We start from the raw sequence: 19,436 nt of genomic DNA on the forward strand, positions 1-19,436 counted from the left end.
GTTGCCCTTAACATTCAAGTTCCTCATCTTGTCTTTCGGGACCCAACATGCTCAGCCCCAGCCCCAGTTCCAGTGCTCCTCCCAGGCAAAGGGAACACCCTGAGTATCCTTGTGTTCCCATCTCTGGGGCTTTTCAAATGTTCTCCCTTCTGCCTTGAAACGTGCTTTTCCACAGTTCCCATCCCCTTTTGGCTGGCCAGCTCCTACTAATTCTTCAAGTTTCTACTTGACTGTCATTTCTCTAGAAAGTCTAATTCCAGGACTGGTTTAGTGTCCAGTTATGATTCTCCACACCACCCTATAATTTATTTTGCATAGCATGTATGCCCTATTGTGATTTGTTGTAAATGATTCTTTGTCCATTTCCTCACTTAAGCTATATTCTCTGTAAAGGAAGGCCCTAGGTCTCATTTACTTCTCAACCTCATTGCTTGGAATATCTTAGGTGCTGACTACATGAGTGAACCAGGACATGCACCCAGGGTATCCCAAGCAGAGCTTATACCAAATAAAGTAATCACATAAAAATCATTAAAATATGAATTAATATGAATTAATAAACTCGGGGATGTGAGGAAGGTGGCCTAGAAAATTCACAATGTGATCTCATGTGAGGACAGAATTACACAGTATTTTTTAGAATTAAATTTTGAATCCTCAGTGACAGGCTTCATTGCAGTTTCAAATATAGTAGTCAGTTTTTAAAGTAGAGTAAGATGCTCCAGGTCTGTGTTTTTCAACTTTTCAAGCCCTTTGTCCATTCTGATAAACCAAACAAGTTCACACCCTCACCCCCCACCATCACATTTGAGAATGACTGTGGAGGGGCTTCTTCCGCATATTCCCACCAGCCAAGGTTTTATTTAGTTAGTTGTTAGAATATTGAATATGCTTTTTCATGGCCAGGTGCAGGCACCGTGGCTCATGCCTATAATTCCAGAATTTTGGGAGGCCAAGGCAGGCAGATCACTTGATGTTAAGAGTTTGAGACCAGCCTGGCCAACACGGTGAAACCCTGTATCTACTAAAAATACAAAAATTAGCTGGGTATGGTGGTGAGAGCTTGTAATCCCAGCTACTCAGGAAGCTGAGGCAGGAGAATCACTTGAACCCAGGAGGCGGAGGTTGCAGTAAGCCAAGATTGGGCCACTGCACTCCAGTCAGGGTGACAGAGAGAGACTTGGTCTCAAAAAAAAAAAAAAAAGAATATTGAATATGCTTTTTCAATTTATGACAGTCTCAGAGGTCATATATTTTTCTCCACATCTCCTAAACCCCAGTGTTTAAAATAAAAAGAGACTCATGTATTTTCTGAATGAAACAGTGTATACCTAAACAGTATGTGTTTTTTACTTGTGGGATGCTTCTTATCCTTTTGCAGCTGTCCTCTAATGATTGAGTTGTCTTCTAAACCAGGTGCAGTTATATGATAGACAATGTGATTCTGCTGATGAATGGTGCATTGCAGAAAAAATCTGTGAAAGAAATTCTGGGGAAGTGCCACCCCTTGGGCCGTTTCACAGAAATGGAAGCTGTCAACATTGCAGAGACACCTTCAGATCTCTTTAATGCCATTCTGATCGAAACACCATTAGGTAGGAACACTTATGTAATTTTGTAGCTGCTTGTGTATGTTATCACAGTCATTAGAAAATGTACTATTTTTTTCTTCCCTGTGGTCCAAAAGAAAATGTACTTTGATTTCACAATTTTTTTTCCATGAATACAGTAGCATACCATGCAGATTCCTGGAAGTGGCAGAGACATTAAGGAATTATCTAGTTCAGCTCCCTCATTTTTCAGATCAGGACAAATGAAGCAACCTGCTCAGATCACATGTGAACCATTTGTAGTAGAGAAGGAACTGGAGCTCATCTCTCAACCTTCAAACCTTTCACTTTATACCAGGTCATAGCAAATAAATAATAGAACTTGTCATTCTTCAAAAAAAATGTAATTTTCTAGCTTGGTTTTATAGAATTAGTTTCTTGTCCTTCCATTTAAATTTTTGTCTAGATAAGGCTGCATATAGGAAGCATTTTCTTTCAGGAAGTTTAAAAATGTCATTTTTCTGAGATGCTCAAGAGTATCTGTCAAGTCATCAGAAGCAATGATGAAATGATTGTTAATTTCATTATAATTTGGCACTAACAAGAGTTGTGTTCAAAATGCTAAAGAGATAATTGTATAAGCATCATTATCTAATATTGTCAGGAAATCTGGATAGTAGCAACTCACTATTGATCGTTTGTCAAAATAGTTGCTGTTTAAGATAGATATTTTAAAAAGCAAAAAAAAAATATTTGTGTCATCATTAAGCACCCGATACTGAGATAGCATAGGCTGATCGAGAGAGGTTGAGACTGCAATCAGACAACCATGAGCATGAAACCAGGCTCTGCCCGGTCCCAGCAAGGTGACTAGGAGCAATTCAATTCACCCCAGTTTCCTCATTTTGGAAATAATCGTATGTTTTTATAACAGAGTTTTAAAAATAAAACACACTTTTAAGTACAACTCAATGCTTGGCACATACTAAAGTTGCAAATAATAAATATTATTATTAGATAGTGAAGGAGGAGGGACTTCAAGAAAAAGCCTTAAGTGAATAGCTCCAAGGTGTTGTGAAGATTAAATGAAAGTATATTCAGTGTGTAGTGTAGTGAGTGAGGTTTAGGGCAGCAGTCCCCAACCTTTAGGGCAACAGGGACTGGTTTCATGGAAGACAACTTTTCCACGACGGGAGAGAGGGGATGGTTTCGGGATGATTCAAACACATTACATTTATTGCGCACATTATTTCTGTAATTATTACACTGTAATATATAATGAAATAATGATACAACTCACCATAATGTAAAACCAGTGAGAGCCCTGAGCTTGTTTTCCTGCAACTAGACAGTCCCATCTGTGGGTGATGGGAGACAGTGACAGATCATCAGGCATTAGACTCTCATAAGTAGCACGCAACCTAGATCCCTCAGATGCACAGTTCATAATAGGGTTTGCTCTCCTATGAGAACCTAATGCTGCCGTTGATCTGACAGGAGGGGGAGCTCAGGTGGTAATGCAAGCAGTGGGGAGCAGTTGTAATTACAGTTGAAGCCACTCTCTGGCCCACTGTTCACCTCAGCTGTGTGGCTCAGTTACTAACAGGCCACGGACTGGTGTTGGTCTGTGGCCTGGGGGTTGGGGACCCCTGGTTTAGGGCTTACACATGATAAATGCTTAAAAAGTAATAACTGCTTTCACCCTCATTACTATTAGCCCTATTTAGTGGAGTGTATGGATTGCAACTCTGCAGTGTTCTTGTCAGGAGTGAGCAGAGGGTGGTGTGTTCAGGATACATTTTCTACAGTTTATAATCTTGCTTAAGATTCATTTTTTGGTATGGCAATCTCTGCTTTCAGCTCCATTCTTCCAAGACTGCATGTCTGAAAATGCTCTAGATGAACTGAATATTGAATTGCTACGCAATAAACTATACAAGGTAATGGTTTTCCCAAATATTGTCTTTTTCTTGATTACACAATGTATTGTGACTAGAGTTCTCTATTAAAACTTACTTTACTCATTAACCAACTTCTGCAATTATGAAACTGTGCATATTTGGAATATAGCTTTTATAGTTCTGGCCTGTCCTCTAGTTAAATGCATGCATGTCAGCTTCCCCTAGCCAGCAAGATATTTGAAAGGAAATAACATGCCCTATTCTTCCATATTCCTAGCTCCTTGCATGGTACCTGGAACATAAAAGGTGTTTGGATGATGGTAGGTGAAGAAATGGGGTGAACAATATCAATCCATTTAAAGCAACCAGCATACATAGCAAACCTTCTGCTATGTAGTGTTCATCTCTGTCCTCAATCCTGTTAGTATCCCTGAATCTCACAGCTAATCTGCCCACACAATTTTAATCTACAGTGTGCAGCATACCAGAATGAACAATTTGTGTACACTGCATCATAGGTACCACTTTGCATAATCTGACTGTCTGGACTGTGCTGCCACCATTTGAGTAGCTGTATATACTTTAGGCTGAGCAAAATCTGTCCATTTTTAGTCAAATAACCATAGCCTCTTTGGACACTCACACACAGTAACTGAACATATATGGCATGCTGTGTTCAAACATGTGGTCCTTTCAAAAGCATTGTATTGCAGGCAGTGTTCCTTTTGGTAAAGTGACTTATGGGCCTAGAGGAGGCATCCTTGAGATATAACTAACAGAAGGCACCGTTCTAAGCAATTTATAGGCCTTAACTCACTAATCCACCTGGCAAAAATATGATGTTTATGCTATCTCCATTCCTCAGAGGAGAAAACTGAGACTTGGAGAGCCAAGGTTTCTTTGGAAGAAGTCAGTTAGCTAAAACATATTAGAGTTGGGATCCAAACTCAGGCAGTCTGACCCTACAGCCTTTCCCATATAGCTCCATGCTCAAAGCCATCCCAAATGTGCCTCTACAAGAGACTAAATGTCAGCATAGGGCTAAATCTAAAATTATTCACTGATCTCAGAAAAGAACTTGGCACTCTTGTTAAAATAGCAAGAATTAACCATATGAAATAATCCAAAACCATGCAAAAAAAGTGCTTGTTAAGTAATTATAAGTTATGATAAATGCAGTTTTGTCCTTTTCTGGAATTCTTTTTTAGACTGTGCAACATGCTGCAATGTGAAAGCTTCTACCAAATTTATTATAAAATTTCTTCCTATGGGAGATGTAATTCAGATTCCATTAAAGCATTTAATAAACCATGAAAAGCTGATCTAGACATTTTCAAAAGGAATATATATTCATTATATCACTTTATGATCTTTTTTCTTTTTAAGTCTTACCTTGAGGCATTCTATAAATTCTGTAAGAATCATGGTGATGTCACAGCAGAAGTTATGTGTCCCATTCTTGAGGTAAGAAAGAGTCCTTGAATTTTGTTATGCTAAATAAGGTGCTTACATATTTTTATTGTTTTAACCTTACTTATATTGCCTTATCTTTGAATTTTTTTAATCTAGAAGTAAGACAAGCAATACATTTTATTATACATATGATTTGATATATTTGGTTAAGAGTTGTATTTTCCAACTCTTAAGTTGGAATATGGAAGTTTTCTACATGGAAAAGTTAGCTTGGAATTAGAAAATAATAATGTTTACACAGATTTGGTTATGATTCATTTTAATGTAGTATGTAAAAAATAGATTGTAAACAATAACAAATTTAGTATACTGTTGTTACTGGAAAAGGGTCCCAATCCAGACCCCAAGAAAGGGTTCTTGGATCTCAACAAGAAAGAATTTGGGTCCATAGAGTAAAGTGAAAGCAAGTTTATTAAGAAAGTAAAGGAGTAAAAGCATGGCTACTCCATAGGCAGAGCAGCCCCAAGGGCTGCTGGTTACCTATTTTTATGGTTATTTCTTGATTATATGCTGAACAAGGGGTGGATTATTCATGTCTCCCCTTTTTAGACCACATAGGGTAACTTCCTGACATTGCCATGGCATTTGTAAACTGTCATGGTGCTGGTGGGAGTGTAGCAGTGAGGACAACCATGGTCACTCTCAGTGCCATCTTGGTTTTGGTGGGGTTTAGCCAGCTTCTTTACTGCAACCTGTTTTATCAGCAAAGTGTTTATGACCTGTATCTTGTGCTAACCTCCTATCTCATCCTGTGACTTAGAATGCCTAACCATCTAGGAATGCAGCCCAGTAGGTCTCAGCCTTATTTTACCCAGCCCCTATTCAAGATGGAGTTGCTCTGGTTCAAATGCCTCTGACACTATGAGAAATGGATGGACTATAGACACTCCATAATCACCCAAATTCCCTCCGGTGAGGGAACACTGGGCAGCTGGGAACCCCCACAACTTGGCACCAAAAGTCCACTATAGCTTCATCCACAGGGACATTGTGCCTTACAAATCCTAAAATAAAGGCTGCCCCAAGCAACCCATGAGCATTCCAGCTTTTGGCAGGAAGACTCATTGGTTATGTGATTCACAGTTGGTAAGCTCATTTAATTACATGTCAAACACCACCATCGGTATCTACCTCTCTAGTTGATGTTATAACTTAATTCCTCTTAAGGACCACAGATTTCATCTATGCTTAGGAGTCCTCTTGCATAGGAATGTCGACCTGCAAATGCATGGGAGATTCAGGGCAGAGATCAGAAGGATTTGTGGGGCATCCTGCACATAATTTGCACTGAGTATTTTACCTCCATTCCTCTTGCTAGTAAATAATTTTCTAATTCACTTAAAAAGAAAAAATATCACTTTGGGCTTTTATAAGCCCTTACTTTGCCCTGTGAAACTAAATTTTATCTAAAGAATATTTTTCATCATTACATTATCTGGTACAGTGACTTCACTGGTGGGTGGAATTCTGATTTCAAGAAAAGCCTAATAAGCATTACCCTTCAGGTAAAAAGAAAAAAATTTACTTCACTTGCAAATATTTCAACCTAATGCTCTGAAACCACATATGATAAAACTAGCTCCCCTCAAAACATCTAATCATTAAAATTTTACTTGGTTGATGACTTCTGATATAGAAAAAGGAAACAAAAAAGTTTTATAGTTGAAGATATTTTGCTATTCCTTATTGAGATTTTGTTTGTTTGTTTTGATTTTTGAGACAGGGTCTCACTCTGTTGCCCAAACTGGAGGAGTGCAGTGGCATGATCATAGCTCACTGCAGCCTCGACCTCTTGGGCTCAAATGATCCTCGCACCTCAGCCTCCTGAGTAGCTGGAACCACATGCACATGCCACCATGCCCAGCTAAGTGTTTTATTTTTTTGAAAAGTTTGAAAAGACCAGGTCTTGGCTGGGCGTGGTGGCTCACACCTATAATCCCAGCACTTTGGGAAGCCAAGGTGGGTGAGCACCTGAGGTTGGGAGTTCGAGACCAGCCTGGCTAACATGGTGAAACCCTGTCTCTACTAACAATACAAAAAAAAAAATTAGCTGGATGTGGTGGTGCACGTCTGTAATCCCAGCTTCTTGCGAGGCTGAGGCACAGGAGGTGTGAAGGTTGAACCTGGGAGGTGGAGGTTGCAGTGAGCCGAGATCATGCCACTGCTCTCCAGCTGGGCAACAGAGTGAGACTCAGAAAGAAAGAAAGAGAGAAAGAAAGAAAGAAAGAAAGAAAGAAAGAAAGAAAGAAAGAAAGAAAGAAAGAAAGAAAGAAGAAAGAAAAGGAAAGGAAAGAAGGAAAGAAGGGAGGAAGGAAGGAAGGAAGGAAGGAAGGAAGGAAGGAAGGAAGGAAAGAAAAGAAAAGAAAAGACGAGGTCTCTCCATGTTGTCCGAGCCCGAAATTCTTAAAATAAAGCCTAAATAGTTGTGAAGTGAAAGTCTTATCACTAAAGATCTCCAAAAAATATTCTTGTCCTTATCTATATTATACAGAAAGTGGATATCGAATAAATAAATAACATTTTGAGGCATAGTAAATGACAGAATGAAAAATAATCTCTCTCAGTCATGCTAATCATGCAACATGATTAACTGGTGACCCTATGAAGCCCTATCCTTTCTTTTCATAAATTCAACTACTAGCCACACTATAAGAATCCATGTTATCTATGGCTCAAAAGTAGAATTTCTACTCAGCATAATTCTTGTGGTTTAGAAATGGTTTGCTTACTTTATACCCATGAAATATGTGAAATAAAAGTTATATCAAGACTCATAACCTTATCAAAGGTATACAATAGCACTATTAATAGCTAACACTTACTACGTGCTAGATGCTATCTTGAGTGCTTTATATACATGAATTCACTTAGACTTCAAAACCACACAGAATAGGTAGTCTCATATCTATTTTTCAGGAGGAGCAACTGAGGCACAGAGAAGGCTAATAACTTACCCGACGTCTCACAGCTAGTAAGTCAGGATTGGAATGCAGGCAGTTGGCTCACGTACTTATGTGCTTATCCACTCTGCCATAGTGCCTCTGCATTAAATTCACCATTCACAATTCTTTTATATAAACGTGAGTGCTAATTCATAAGCAAGATCATATACTGTGTACTATAAAAATTGGTAAATAGGTAAGGTAAGAATTATGTCTTTGAATAGGTAAGAAATAGGTAAGAATTATGGCTTTGTAATCCTTGGTAATGTAAAAAAAGGATAGTATCAGAAAAATGCTTATCACTGGGATGATGTGATCAAACTACGATATGCCCAGTGTTCTCATTGTACTTTTCCAATCTTCATGATATCAGATGAGATTAGTGTTTGTTTGTTTGTTTGTTTGTTTCAAACAGCATTAAAAAAAATCCAGCTAGGCATGGTAGTTTATGCCTCTAATCCCAGCACTTTGGGAGACCTATGCAGAAGAATCGCTTGAAGCCAGGAGTTTGAGACCAGCCTGGGCAACATAGCAAAATCCTACCTCTACGAAAAATACACAAATTAACCGGGCATGGTGGAACACACCTATAGTCCTGGCTACTCAGGAGGCTGAGGTGGGAAGATCGCCTCAGCCCAGAAATTCCAGGTTACAGTGAGCCATAAGCCACCTCACTCCAGGCTGGGTGACGGAGTGAGATCCTGTCTCTAAGAAATAAAAATAAAAATCCATTGAACAATTTTTATTTATATAGAAATATCAGCTACACAGGGCATGAGGTTATAACATTTATAATTATATGATCAAAGGGTGTTTGTCAGCTTTACGTAAATACTTTCGATCATGTAATTACCTCCCTTTTATTTTTGTAACTATAAAGCACTTACTGTTTATAGGTTCCATGTATATTCTCAATTACTCTCATTTGGCCAGAGACTTCAAGAGACTTAATATGGTAGAAGAGACCATTAACCTCAGCTTACATGTGAAAATTTGACCTAATTACAAGATTATAACTTCATATGAAAAAAAAAAGAAATTGACTTATGTTCAAGGCAAATGCACTGTAGTATAATATTTGCCTTTTACTCCTACTCTTCAATCTTATGGTTAATAGGGCAGTGAAAAACAAGCATAAAATATGTTTGTTTGATCTCTACTGGTCAGTGCATGTGCTGATAAGGCTGGGCTCCATTCCAGTTCACTTCACTCTTTTCCATTGCCACTGACATCTCCGCCCACTGCCTCCCGCCAGGTGCGCCCTTCTTCCCATGAGGAACTGGAGAGAATGTGTGACCCCATCGGTCTGAGTTTATGATGTGCAACCGATAGTGATTTTGAGCAAGTAAACAGTTCATTGCTATCTCTTGAAATAACAAAAAAAATAAGGTCTAGTTTTAACATGAGTAAGTTTTTATAGGGAAAAGTAAAAGGAAAGTCATGGGACTGCCAACATATACCATACCACACAGCGTGCCAACTCTCTGCAAGAAACAGGAACTAAGTCACACTAACACCAGCCCATTCAGTCTCCTCTAATCAAATGCGTGTCAAACTCTGCTTAGGGATGGTCAAAGAACAGTCCTTTTCCAATTCTAAAACGATGGGTGTTTTCACCATAGGATAACACACACACTTACCCAAAAGAGCCTCTAGACTAGAAGAGTAAGGTAGATATATAGTCAGTTACGATAAAAGGAAAATGGAAAGTAATCAGGGTTCAAAGGGAATCATATCCAATTAGAGAAGAAATGGAAGGGCTTGTTATGAAAAAGATGACATTTGATGGGACAGGAGCGCAGGGAGGATTTCAGCATGCAGAGTTATGGAACAGAGCACATGCACGGTAGGCTAAGGGAAGAAGTGGTTACAAGGACAAGGAGGTAGCGAGAAGATGGAGGGCTCAGATAACCTACTGTATCAGCCAAAGCCCTTTCTTCTTATATTCATATTCTCTCCCCAGCCAGCTGTCCTTCCCACTTCTCCAATTGCTTTCCCAATGATTGAGCCATGACAATTCCTCCAAATCATCCTGCTTTATCTCCTGCAGCTCCCTCTTCTGGCCTGGACTCTGCTGTTTGCACGTCTGCAATGCTGCCTACATTGCCCTAATTCTCTTTGTAAGATCATGACATTTTAGAATCAGAGAGCACATTAAAGAACATCTGTGACAATTACCTCCATTGTTGCTCTAGTTGCCCTAATTTTTGTTTTAAGTTTTCTTATTGCCACGAAATCTTCTTCTTCCATTTCTTCTCTTATCCCTAGAAGGTCTAAAATTACTGACAGGACTGGTTATATTCAGTAGTCAGAGACAGCTGCCCTTGCTTCCAAATAAAGCCACTCCCTACTTTTCAGCTCACCCATAATCTCCATGAGAGCAATCAACAGGGTCAGATGGAACTAACTCTCACTCTCCTGATAGAAAACACCTGTTCTTACATAAGATTTCCAGTGAAATCTGTTGCAAGTTGGGTTTTGTTATAGGTTAACCAGTCAAAAGCTGATTAGAGGATAGCATACAGCAATTCTTTTCAGCTTTCACGTGCATACAGATAGCCTGGGAATCCTATGAAAATGCAGATTCTGGTTGAGTAGGGTTGGACTGCGGCCTGAGACTCTGCACTTCTAATGAGTTTCCAGGTGACGTCAAATCTACTGAGCCATAAAATATTGCTTTGAATAGCAACATCATGGAGAATGTTGGAGAATTTCAAAGTAGTAGGATCACACATCACTCTGTTGGATACAGTAAATACTTAAGACTTTCTTATGTGTCAGGCACTGGCTATTCAAAAATGAACAAAAGGCTGGGCGTGGTGGCTCATGCCTATAATCCTAACCCTTAGAAGGCCCAGGACAGAGGCTTTCTTGAGCCTAGGAGTTCAAGACCAGCCTGGGCATTATGGCGAAATCCCGTCTCTACAAGAAAAATTACCCGGGCATGGTGTCACGTGCCTGTAGTCCCTGCCACTTGGGAGGCTGAGGTGGGAGGTTGAGGCTGCAGTGAGTCCTGACCCCACCACTGCACTCCAGCCTGGATGACAGAGTGAGACCCAATCTCCAAAGGAAAAAAAAAAAAGAAGAAAACAATGAACAAGAAAGACATGGTTCTTCAAAGATTTTAGAGTGTAGTGGGGAGAAACGCAGGCACAGATTTCAAAATGAAGTGGTAAGTACTGGGCATTTGGAGTACCTAAAGAAGAGCTGCGTAGCCCAAGGAAACCATGGCAAGCCCCCACAATAGGCAGAGGAGCCCCTAAAGGAGAGACTGAGATGGAATGGCCAGAGTTGGTAGGAGGAGAACCAAGAGACTGTAGAAACACGGAGCTCAAAGGAATAGAAACGAAATTTCAAGAAAGACTTCAGTGGTCAGATGAAACAGGAATGATGAAGGGATGCGAGCCCAGGTGCCTAGTAGTATTCAGCACAGAGAAGACAGGCCGTGAGTATGTGTTGACCTACCTGGAAGATCATGTAGCCACACTCCAGCATCTTACAAAGAAGAAAACTTCTTGCGAGAAAGATGATTTGCCCTAACCCACATAGTTCTTAGCTACAGTCTTAGATTTATTGATACCTCACCTAGGACACTAACAAAGAAAACCAAAGCCATAAAAGTGTAAACAAATGGTAGGTAGCACAACATTTCATTATGTAAAAAGTTATGCTGACATTGACAACTAGGAAGGGATATTAACATGTATGGCATGCACTTTTTGTTCCAAACATCACGCTAAGCACTTCCACTTATGTTACCTGGTTCTGCCCCTGAATGAACCCTAAGAAATAGGTATTCTCCTTTTTATAGAAGAGACACTTGTGACGCTTGTGGCCTAATGTGACAGAGACACATGAGGAATTCATCGCAAGGTGCCCGGGAAATAAATCTTACTGGGGTTTCAGGAGTCATAGGTTATCATTGCTGCTGTGTGATCCTTCTCTGGCAAGCAGACTTACTCCATTACAAGAAAAGACTAAGGGAACACTAATAACACATGTCTGGAGTATAATTAGACATAGATCCAGAAAGGAAAGCGAATCATTTCAGAAATGAATGTGTGCACTTTAGAGTCTGTTTATAGCATTTAGCAGTTTATTAGATTTTACTGGTTTTGTCTTGCAAATTCAGTTTGAGGCCGACAGACGTGCTTTTATCATCACTCTTAACTCCTTTGGCACTGAATTGAGCAAAGAAGACCGAGAGACCCTCTATCCAACCTTCGGCAAACTCTATCCTGAGGGGTTGCGGCTGTTGGCTCAAGCAGAAGACTTTGACCAGATGAAGAACGTAGCGGATCATTACGGAGTATGTGATGACACTGGCTTCCCTAAGTCCTTTGTGTTCATTCATTTCCATGTGCTTTAGAAGCTCACACATCAAATTTCCGCTTATACTCAAAAGAAGTGATAATATTTGTAAGGTAGCAATCAGTGTTTCTTGCTGAAGCAATCTCTCTCTAAGAAACACGTTAAGTTTCTAGCCCAAGCTGCTAATTTTTAAAGTTCCTGCCAAGCAAGTACTTGTTTAAATCTCCAAGGAATGGTCATCTGAGCACTCCTTTTGAAGTGTTTGATAAAGCAAGTTCCCCCAGGAGACTGGTTCAGTGTTCTGGAAATGTGAGCTCGTATCAACGTTATGTAAAATAGTCTGACCCAGCAGCCCTTTCAGGTACCCACTAGGGAAACAAGGTTAGCCACAGAACGTCTAGGTGGACGGCAAGGAACAATATGGATGTATTAGTTTTTCCACTCACTTTGCTGAGTGGCCAGAAATCAGGAGAGGAAACAGCTGCTTGTGTCCTTCCCCCACTCCAGCATCCAGTTGCTCTTGGAGCGCCTGAAGCTCCTCAGCTTAAGGTTGTACACTTCGGCTCAGCTTCCATTCCCTCTGACTTGCACACATTTACATAACCTCCAGGTAACTTTTCCAGGGCTAGAATGACACTCATCTTTTCCTCCAGATTTCTGAAGCACTCCAGGAAAGATGAAAGTCAGCAAATGTGTAAACCTTGTGACATCTCATATGTAATTGCGTGAGACTCTTTAGCACAATATTAAATTTTGAATTTCTCCCAAATTCCACGCCTTCCACACTGGAAACTACATGTGAATTTTATCAATTTTCATCTCAAACAACCATGAACCCTTACTGATCAAATCATGAACATTCACTGAGCTTCTATAATGTACCTAGCTAGCCCTAAGACCCTGAGTGAGAAAATGAGCTCAAACACTGTATACTGAGAGTTGAATTGCCTTGTAGCCCTGAACAAGCCAATAGGCTAGAATTTCATCCACACTCTTGTTATTTGGATTTTTTTATTGTTTCTTCGGGAGGCCAAAATCCTATAAAAAACATTCAGTCCTCCTGGTATTTTTTTTTAAATAAGTACACAATTTCTATAATGCTAGGAAAAATATATTTATATACATTTATAAGAAATGAAAATGTCTTTAAAATTAATGTCTTTGTTTTTAAGGTATACAAACCTTTATTTGAAGCTGTAGGTGGCAGTGGGGGAAAGACATTGGAGGACGTGTTTTACGAGCGTGAGGTATGATATAAGTGGAAATACTATTAGCTTATTTTTCTCTTACTGTGGATTTTATATATTTTCTTACTTTGGGTTTTCTTTTTACAGCTGATCATGCCAATTGATTAAGCACATTCATAGCTTGATAGTCAGTGGTGTATTATTACTACAAAGTTACACACAGACCTAGGAATCTTTGTGCTAGCAGTGCTGCTAAAGTTTGTAGCTTTTCTTTTTTTTTTTTTTTTTTTACCCTTCTAAAAGAGTTTACTTAAAAACTGCGAGAAGTAATGGAAGTACATTCAATTCCTCATGGAATTTGCTGAAGAACATTATTACAAATGCTACAAATTTTAGTGTAAAATTTTGGTTAATCATATGAGATAATGTTTCTTTTTTAAAAAAAAATTGTGTTATACTTTAAGTTCTGAGACACATGTGCAGAATGTGCAGGTTTTGTTATGTAGGTATACATGTGCCATGGGGGGTTGCTGCACCCCTCGACCCATCATCTACTTTAGGTATTTCTTCTAATGCTATCCCTCCCTTATGCCCCCCACCGACAGGCCCCAGTGTGTGATGTTCCCCTCCCTGTGCTCATATGTTTTCATTGTTCAACTCCCCCTTATGAGTGAGAACATGTGGTGTTTGGTTTTTCTGTTCCTGTGTTAGTTTGCTGAGAATGATGGTCTCCAGCTTTATCCATGTCCCTGCAAAGGACATGAACTCATCCTTTTTTATGGCTGCATAGTATTCCATGGTATATATGTGCCACATTTTCTTTATCCAGTCTATCACTGATGGGCATTTGGGTTGGTTCCAAGTCTTTGCTATTGGGAAAAGTGCTGCAATAAACATATGTGTGCAGGTGTCTTTATAGTAGAATGATTTATAATCCTTTAGGTATATACCCAGTAATGAGATCGCTGGGTCAAATGTTATTTCTGGTTCTAGATCCTTGAAGAATTACCACACTATCTTCCACAATGGTTGAACTAATTTACACTCCCACTAACAGTGTGAAAGCATTCCTATTTCAATTTGGAGCTTTTCTTGTGATTCTACAAACTTACTTTAATAACTTCCGTTGTCTACATTTATCTGCAGAGTGACACTCTCTCTTTAGAACTTTCTGAGTTGTCACCATACTCCTCTATTTGGCCCAGTTTAGAGATTGCCTGTTTAAACACAAATAAGCACTGCACAAGTTCAAGCCAGTCAGTAGCTTAATATTATTCCATAATGTTCCAAATAAGTTGATGATCTATGTTACTTTTTTTCTTTCCTCAGGTACAAATGAATGTGCTGGCATTCAACAGACAGTTCCACTACGGTGTGTTTTATGCATATGTAAAGCTGAAGGAACAGGAAATTAGAAATATTGTGTGGATAGCAGAATGTATTTCACAGAGGCATCGAACTAAAATCAACAGTTACATTCCAATTTTATAACCCAAGTAAGGTTCTCAAATGCAGAAAATTATAAATGTTAAAAGGAAGTTATTGAAGAAAATAAAAGAAATTATGTTATATTATCTAGACTACACAAAAGTAAGCCACACTATATCTTCATGAGTTGCAAATCCATGGAAACACAGTAAACCAGCCCTGAAACAAAGCATTTCCTTGTTTTCAGTGGTATTAGATCTTGTTTCCACATGTCTGTCTCATTCTTCACTGGGCCTTACAGGTTAGTTTTAATGAACTCTATGGTATTTTTCTTATTCTTGTTTGATCATGTTAAAAATTGGACCTAATAAAAGTATTTTATTCTTGCTTTTCCATGCTTCTCTACAGGTCCAAATACTGAATGTCTCCTTTACTTTTTCTCTTTCAAATTTTTTTCTAGACAGGGTCTCACTCTGTCACCTAGGCTACAGTGCAGTGGTGTAATCACAGCTCACTGCAGCCTCGACTTCCCAGGCTCAAGTGATCCTCCCAGCTCTCAGCCTCCAAAGTAGCTGGCACTACAAGTGCACACCCCCACACAAGGCTAAGTTTTGTATTTTTTGTAGAGACAGGGTTTCAACATATTATCCAGGCTGGTGTCGAATTCCTGGGCTCAAGGGATCCACGGTCCCCCTTGGCCTCCCAAAGTGTTGGGATTACGTGCATGAGCCACTGTGCTTGGCTTCATTTACATTTTAACTGTCTGTTCCTTGCCTAGATTCATAGCAATCCAAAGCTGTATGTAGTCAACATGGTTCACAATTGTTGGAAAATGTGTTTTTTGTTTTGTTTTGCTTTTTTTTTTTTTTTTTTTTTTTTTTTTTGGAGACAGAGTTTTGCTCTGTTGCCCAGGCTAGAGTGCAGTGGCGCGATCTCAGCTCACTGCAACCTCCGCCTCCCGGATTCAAGCAACTCTCTGCCTCAGCCTCCCGAGTAGCTGGGATTACAAGCACCCACCACCACACTCGGCTAATTTTTTGTATTTTTAGTAGAGCCAGGGTTTCACCATCTTGGCCAGGCTGATCTTGAACTCCTGACCTCATGATCCACCCGCCTCGGCCTCTCAAAGTGCTGGGATTACAGGCCCCTTGTTCAGCCACTGCACCTGGCCCCTTATTTTGTTTTTGTTTTCTAATATACTTTGATCTAATCAGCTTGAGAAAGCAACACAATTTCAAATCCTATCTTCTAGATGCAAGCAGTGTTAAATTTGTTAATAAATTTGCTTTTCACACCTTTCTTTAAATAAAAGGTATATCTCTCTTCTTGTGGTTTCTTCCTTCTTTACATGAGAAGAAAATGACCTCCTTAATTGTAGTTTACTCATTCAAAAATCTCAGGATCAGTTTGCAGGGTATGGATTCTCTATTAAAATCTCAGTAGAAATGGTGCATAGAGCTACCAGGAAAAAAAAGGCAACAAAGCACTGCTCAAGTCCTTCCTTTAAATATAAAACACATTAACATATTCCTAAATGTAAAATCTATATTTGCCATGTTTTAAAAAAATAAACCCATATATATTTGAAAATTCTTCAAATCAGAATATTTACAGAGAGTATACAAATACTGATATCTAGAATTAGATGCATAGACCAAGGAGTAAATCAAATTTTCTGCAAAAATCTACCTTTTTTAGTTAAATATTTTAGTAATTTTAGTGATAGGAATTTTTTGTTGTTGTTGAAACAGGGTCTTGCTCCATCACCCAGGCTGGAATGCAGTGGTTACTGGAGCCTCCACCTCCCAGGCTCAAGTGATCCTCCTACCTCTCAGCCTCCCAAGTAGCTGGAACCAGAGGTGTGTGCCACCACAACTGGCTAATTTTTTTTTTCTTTTTTAAGGTAGAGACAGTGTCTCTACATGTTGCCCAGGCTGATCTCAAACTCAGGCAATCCTCCCACCTCGACCTCCCAAAGTGCTAGGATTACAGCCACAACGCCCAGCCAAGAGGAACTTTTAAGCATACAGTAAAATAGTGGCTCATAGAACCAGGAAGAAAGCCAAGTGCCTAGCCTCACATCTATGCAGGAGGCCCAGCCCACACCAGGGTCCTGATAGTACTTTAGGTGCCCCCTGGAGGGCTCCAGTGCAGACCCATCAGCTGAAGCCAAAGCAGCCACTGACCAAGTGTGGCCCCTGGTCTGGAAAGCATCTTCCCTGCCTTGCTCAGGATGCTGTCCTTCACGGGGGGGGGGGGTGGGAGGTTGGACCCAGAGATACCTCTATTGTACATTTTAACTTGTGGTTTCTGGTGATGGGTTTAAGGCTTAGGGCTCCCTTAAAGGTCGGGAGGAAAAGACACTGATGGGAAAGGGATAGCTTAAAGAAAGGCACCAAGGTTATTCTCAGACTATCCCCTTCCCACCCCACCTCTACATGATATGGGTAGGGCCCTTAATGTGCCACAAGGCTGCAGGCTGAAGTTAAATTCCCTTTCTCTGCATATAAACAGATGATTCCAATCCTTCCAACCCCTTCCTCAGCCACCCAAGAGTCCAACCATTATGTGAATATAGAAGAGAGGAACTTCCCTAATCCCTTGAGGCAAGTAGAAAGTGCACCTAGCATGGATAAGGATATATACATTGCGATTTGAAGAATTTGCCTTGAAGTTTCATAGCTTTTCAGTGGCTGAGCCGGGATCTGACTGCTTCATCATGCCTCAGGGAACTGGGCTGCAATGGAAAACATGAACCTTTGAAAAACATCTTACAAAATGAGGCCCAAAAGTTCAGATACTATACATGGAACACAGAAAACAGTGAGGCAAAGACTAATTTCTTGGGCAGGGTGCAGTGGCTCACACCTGTACTCCCAGCATTTTGGGAGGCCAAGGCAGGTGAATCACTTGAGGTCAGGCATTTGAGACCAGCCTGACCAACATGGTAAAACCCCGTCTCCACTAAAAACACAAAAATTAGCCAGGTGTGGTGACAAAGGCCTGTAGTCCCAGCTACTCGGGAGGCTGAGGTGGGAGGATTGCTTGAGCCTGAGAGGCGGAGGTTGCAGTACGTCAAGATTGGACCACTACAGTCCAGCCTGGGCCACACAGCAAGAGTCCGTCTCAAAAAATAAAAAAAAAATTAATTTCTTGTTCTAAGTAACTGAAGCTGAGGCTCCTCACCATCCCTTCTCCACCCTCCTCCTGAACATTTCATCAGTCCCTCAAATTCCCTCCTCTATCGGCTGCAGTTGGTGTCAGAACATTATATTCCAATTAAACTCTAGACAGAATTCTTGGTGGTCTGCAGCCAGTCCTGCCTGTACTCAGGGTCTCTAGCCTTCTGCTCCCATCCATGGCTCTCAAGGGTTCACAGGTCCTCTATCAGCCTATCTGTGGGCAGAATTTGTTAGTTGTCTAATGAGATTTTGCAGTTGCAGAATTGTGTTTCTCTATGGGATACAAATGCAGCAGCTGCAATTCTCAGGACATTTGGAGAACATTTCAGAAGAAATGCAGTCGTTTTGTTTGTTCAGATGCTTTAGGAAAGAGGAACACTGACTGAGGGCTGGTGGAGATACTGAATTTGAGTTTGGCCCAAAAGCTAAGTATTACTGAACATTGACAGAATTCTGTTAAGTACCCTGGAGAGCCCCCCATGCCCTCCACAGCATGGTAACAGCGTAATAGGGCATTGGGAGGCTAAAAGAAATATTTGTAGGCCTGGCTTATGCCTGTACTACCAGCACTTTGGGAGGCTGAGGCAGGAAGATCACTTGAGGTCAGGAATTTGAGACCAGCCTGGCCAACATGGCAAAACCCCGTTTCTACTAAAAATACAAAAATTAGCCAGGGCTGGTGGCACATGCCTGTAGTCCAAGCTACTCAGGAGGTTGAGGCAGGAGAACCGCTTGAACCCGGGGGGGTGGAGGTTGCAGTGAGCCGAGATCACGGTGTTGCACTCCAGCCTGGGCGACAGAGCAAGACTCCAACTCAAAAACAACAACAACAACAAAATTGTAGAGTGAAGAAAGTCGTGGTGATAATCAGATCTGAGGGGCTTCATTAATAGTAATTTTTGAGTCTACCACTTAAAAATGCGTTAATAATGTCTTAGATCTCACAGACAAGACACAGGAAATATGCAATTACAGTTTCACTCTGTTTTGTCTTAGTTACTCTCAGGAGCGGACAAAATTCTCCCTGTTGTATGATTCATTTTATTCATTTTGAGTCATTTTGTCTTCACCTCAGCAAACGGAAACACTAGTACTTATATATACTGAATAAGAATTGCTGGGGAATATATGTGGCATTATCAGAGGGCATCATTTTCAGTGATTTCATCCCTTATGTCTCACAATAGCTGAGCCCAAGAGTTTTGATGTCGTCTTGGATGACTGCATAGTTGTAAGATGTATAAGTTTTATATATACACAAACATAGGATATGGAAACTATAATAATGCCCAAACTACTTTCCCTAAGTAATCCCTCTCTCTGGCATCTTCATTATTCCATCTGGCCTTCCATTAGTGGCTTTTCCACTGACTCCCCCTTTCTCCTCAGTTATCCGTGCTGCAGTTTTCGGCTTCCACCACTTGCTGAACGTTTGGTCAGTAATTGAAATCCAACTCATCAC

General features: G+C 40.3%; 1 protein-coding gene across 1 annotated transcript in view; it reads left to right on the forward strand.

Moving 5' to 3' along the window:
* The window catches only part of ATP6V0D2 (ATPase H+ transporting V0 subunit d2), a 55,281-nt gene extending 39,164 nt beyond the window's left edge, over positions 1 to 16,117 (forward strand). Inside the window, exons 3-8 of the mRNA XM_009455597.5 lie at positions 1,417 to 1,595; positions 3,411 to 3,490; positions 4,838 to 4,915; positions 11,999 to 12,175; positions 13,350 to 13,424; positions 14,694 to 16,117. Coding sequence (XP_009453872.1) covers positions 1,417 to 1,595; positions 3,411 to 3,490; positions 4,838 to 4,915; positions 11,999 to 12,175; positions 13,350 to 13,424; positions 14,694 to 14,855 — 751 coding nt within the window. The 3' untranslated portion in view covers positions 14,856 to 16,117. The remainder of the gene's footprint in view (positions 1 to 1,416; positions 1,596 to 3,410; positions 3,491 to 4,837; positions 4,916 to 11,998; positions 12,176 to 13,349; positions 13,425 to 14,693) is intronic.
* The last annotated feature ends 3,319 nt before the right edge of the window (positions 16,118 to 19,436 follow it).

This window comes from Pan troglodytes, chromosome 7 (genome assembly GCF_028858775.2).
Source record: "Pan troglodytes isolate AG18354 chromosome 7, NHGRI_mPanTro3-v2.0_pri, whole genome shotgun sequence".
NCBI classification, from domain to species: domain Eukaryota; kingdom Metazoa; phylum Chordata; class Mammalia; order Primates; family Hominidae; genus Pan; species Pan troglodytes.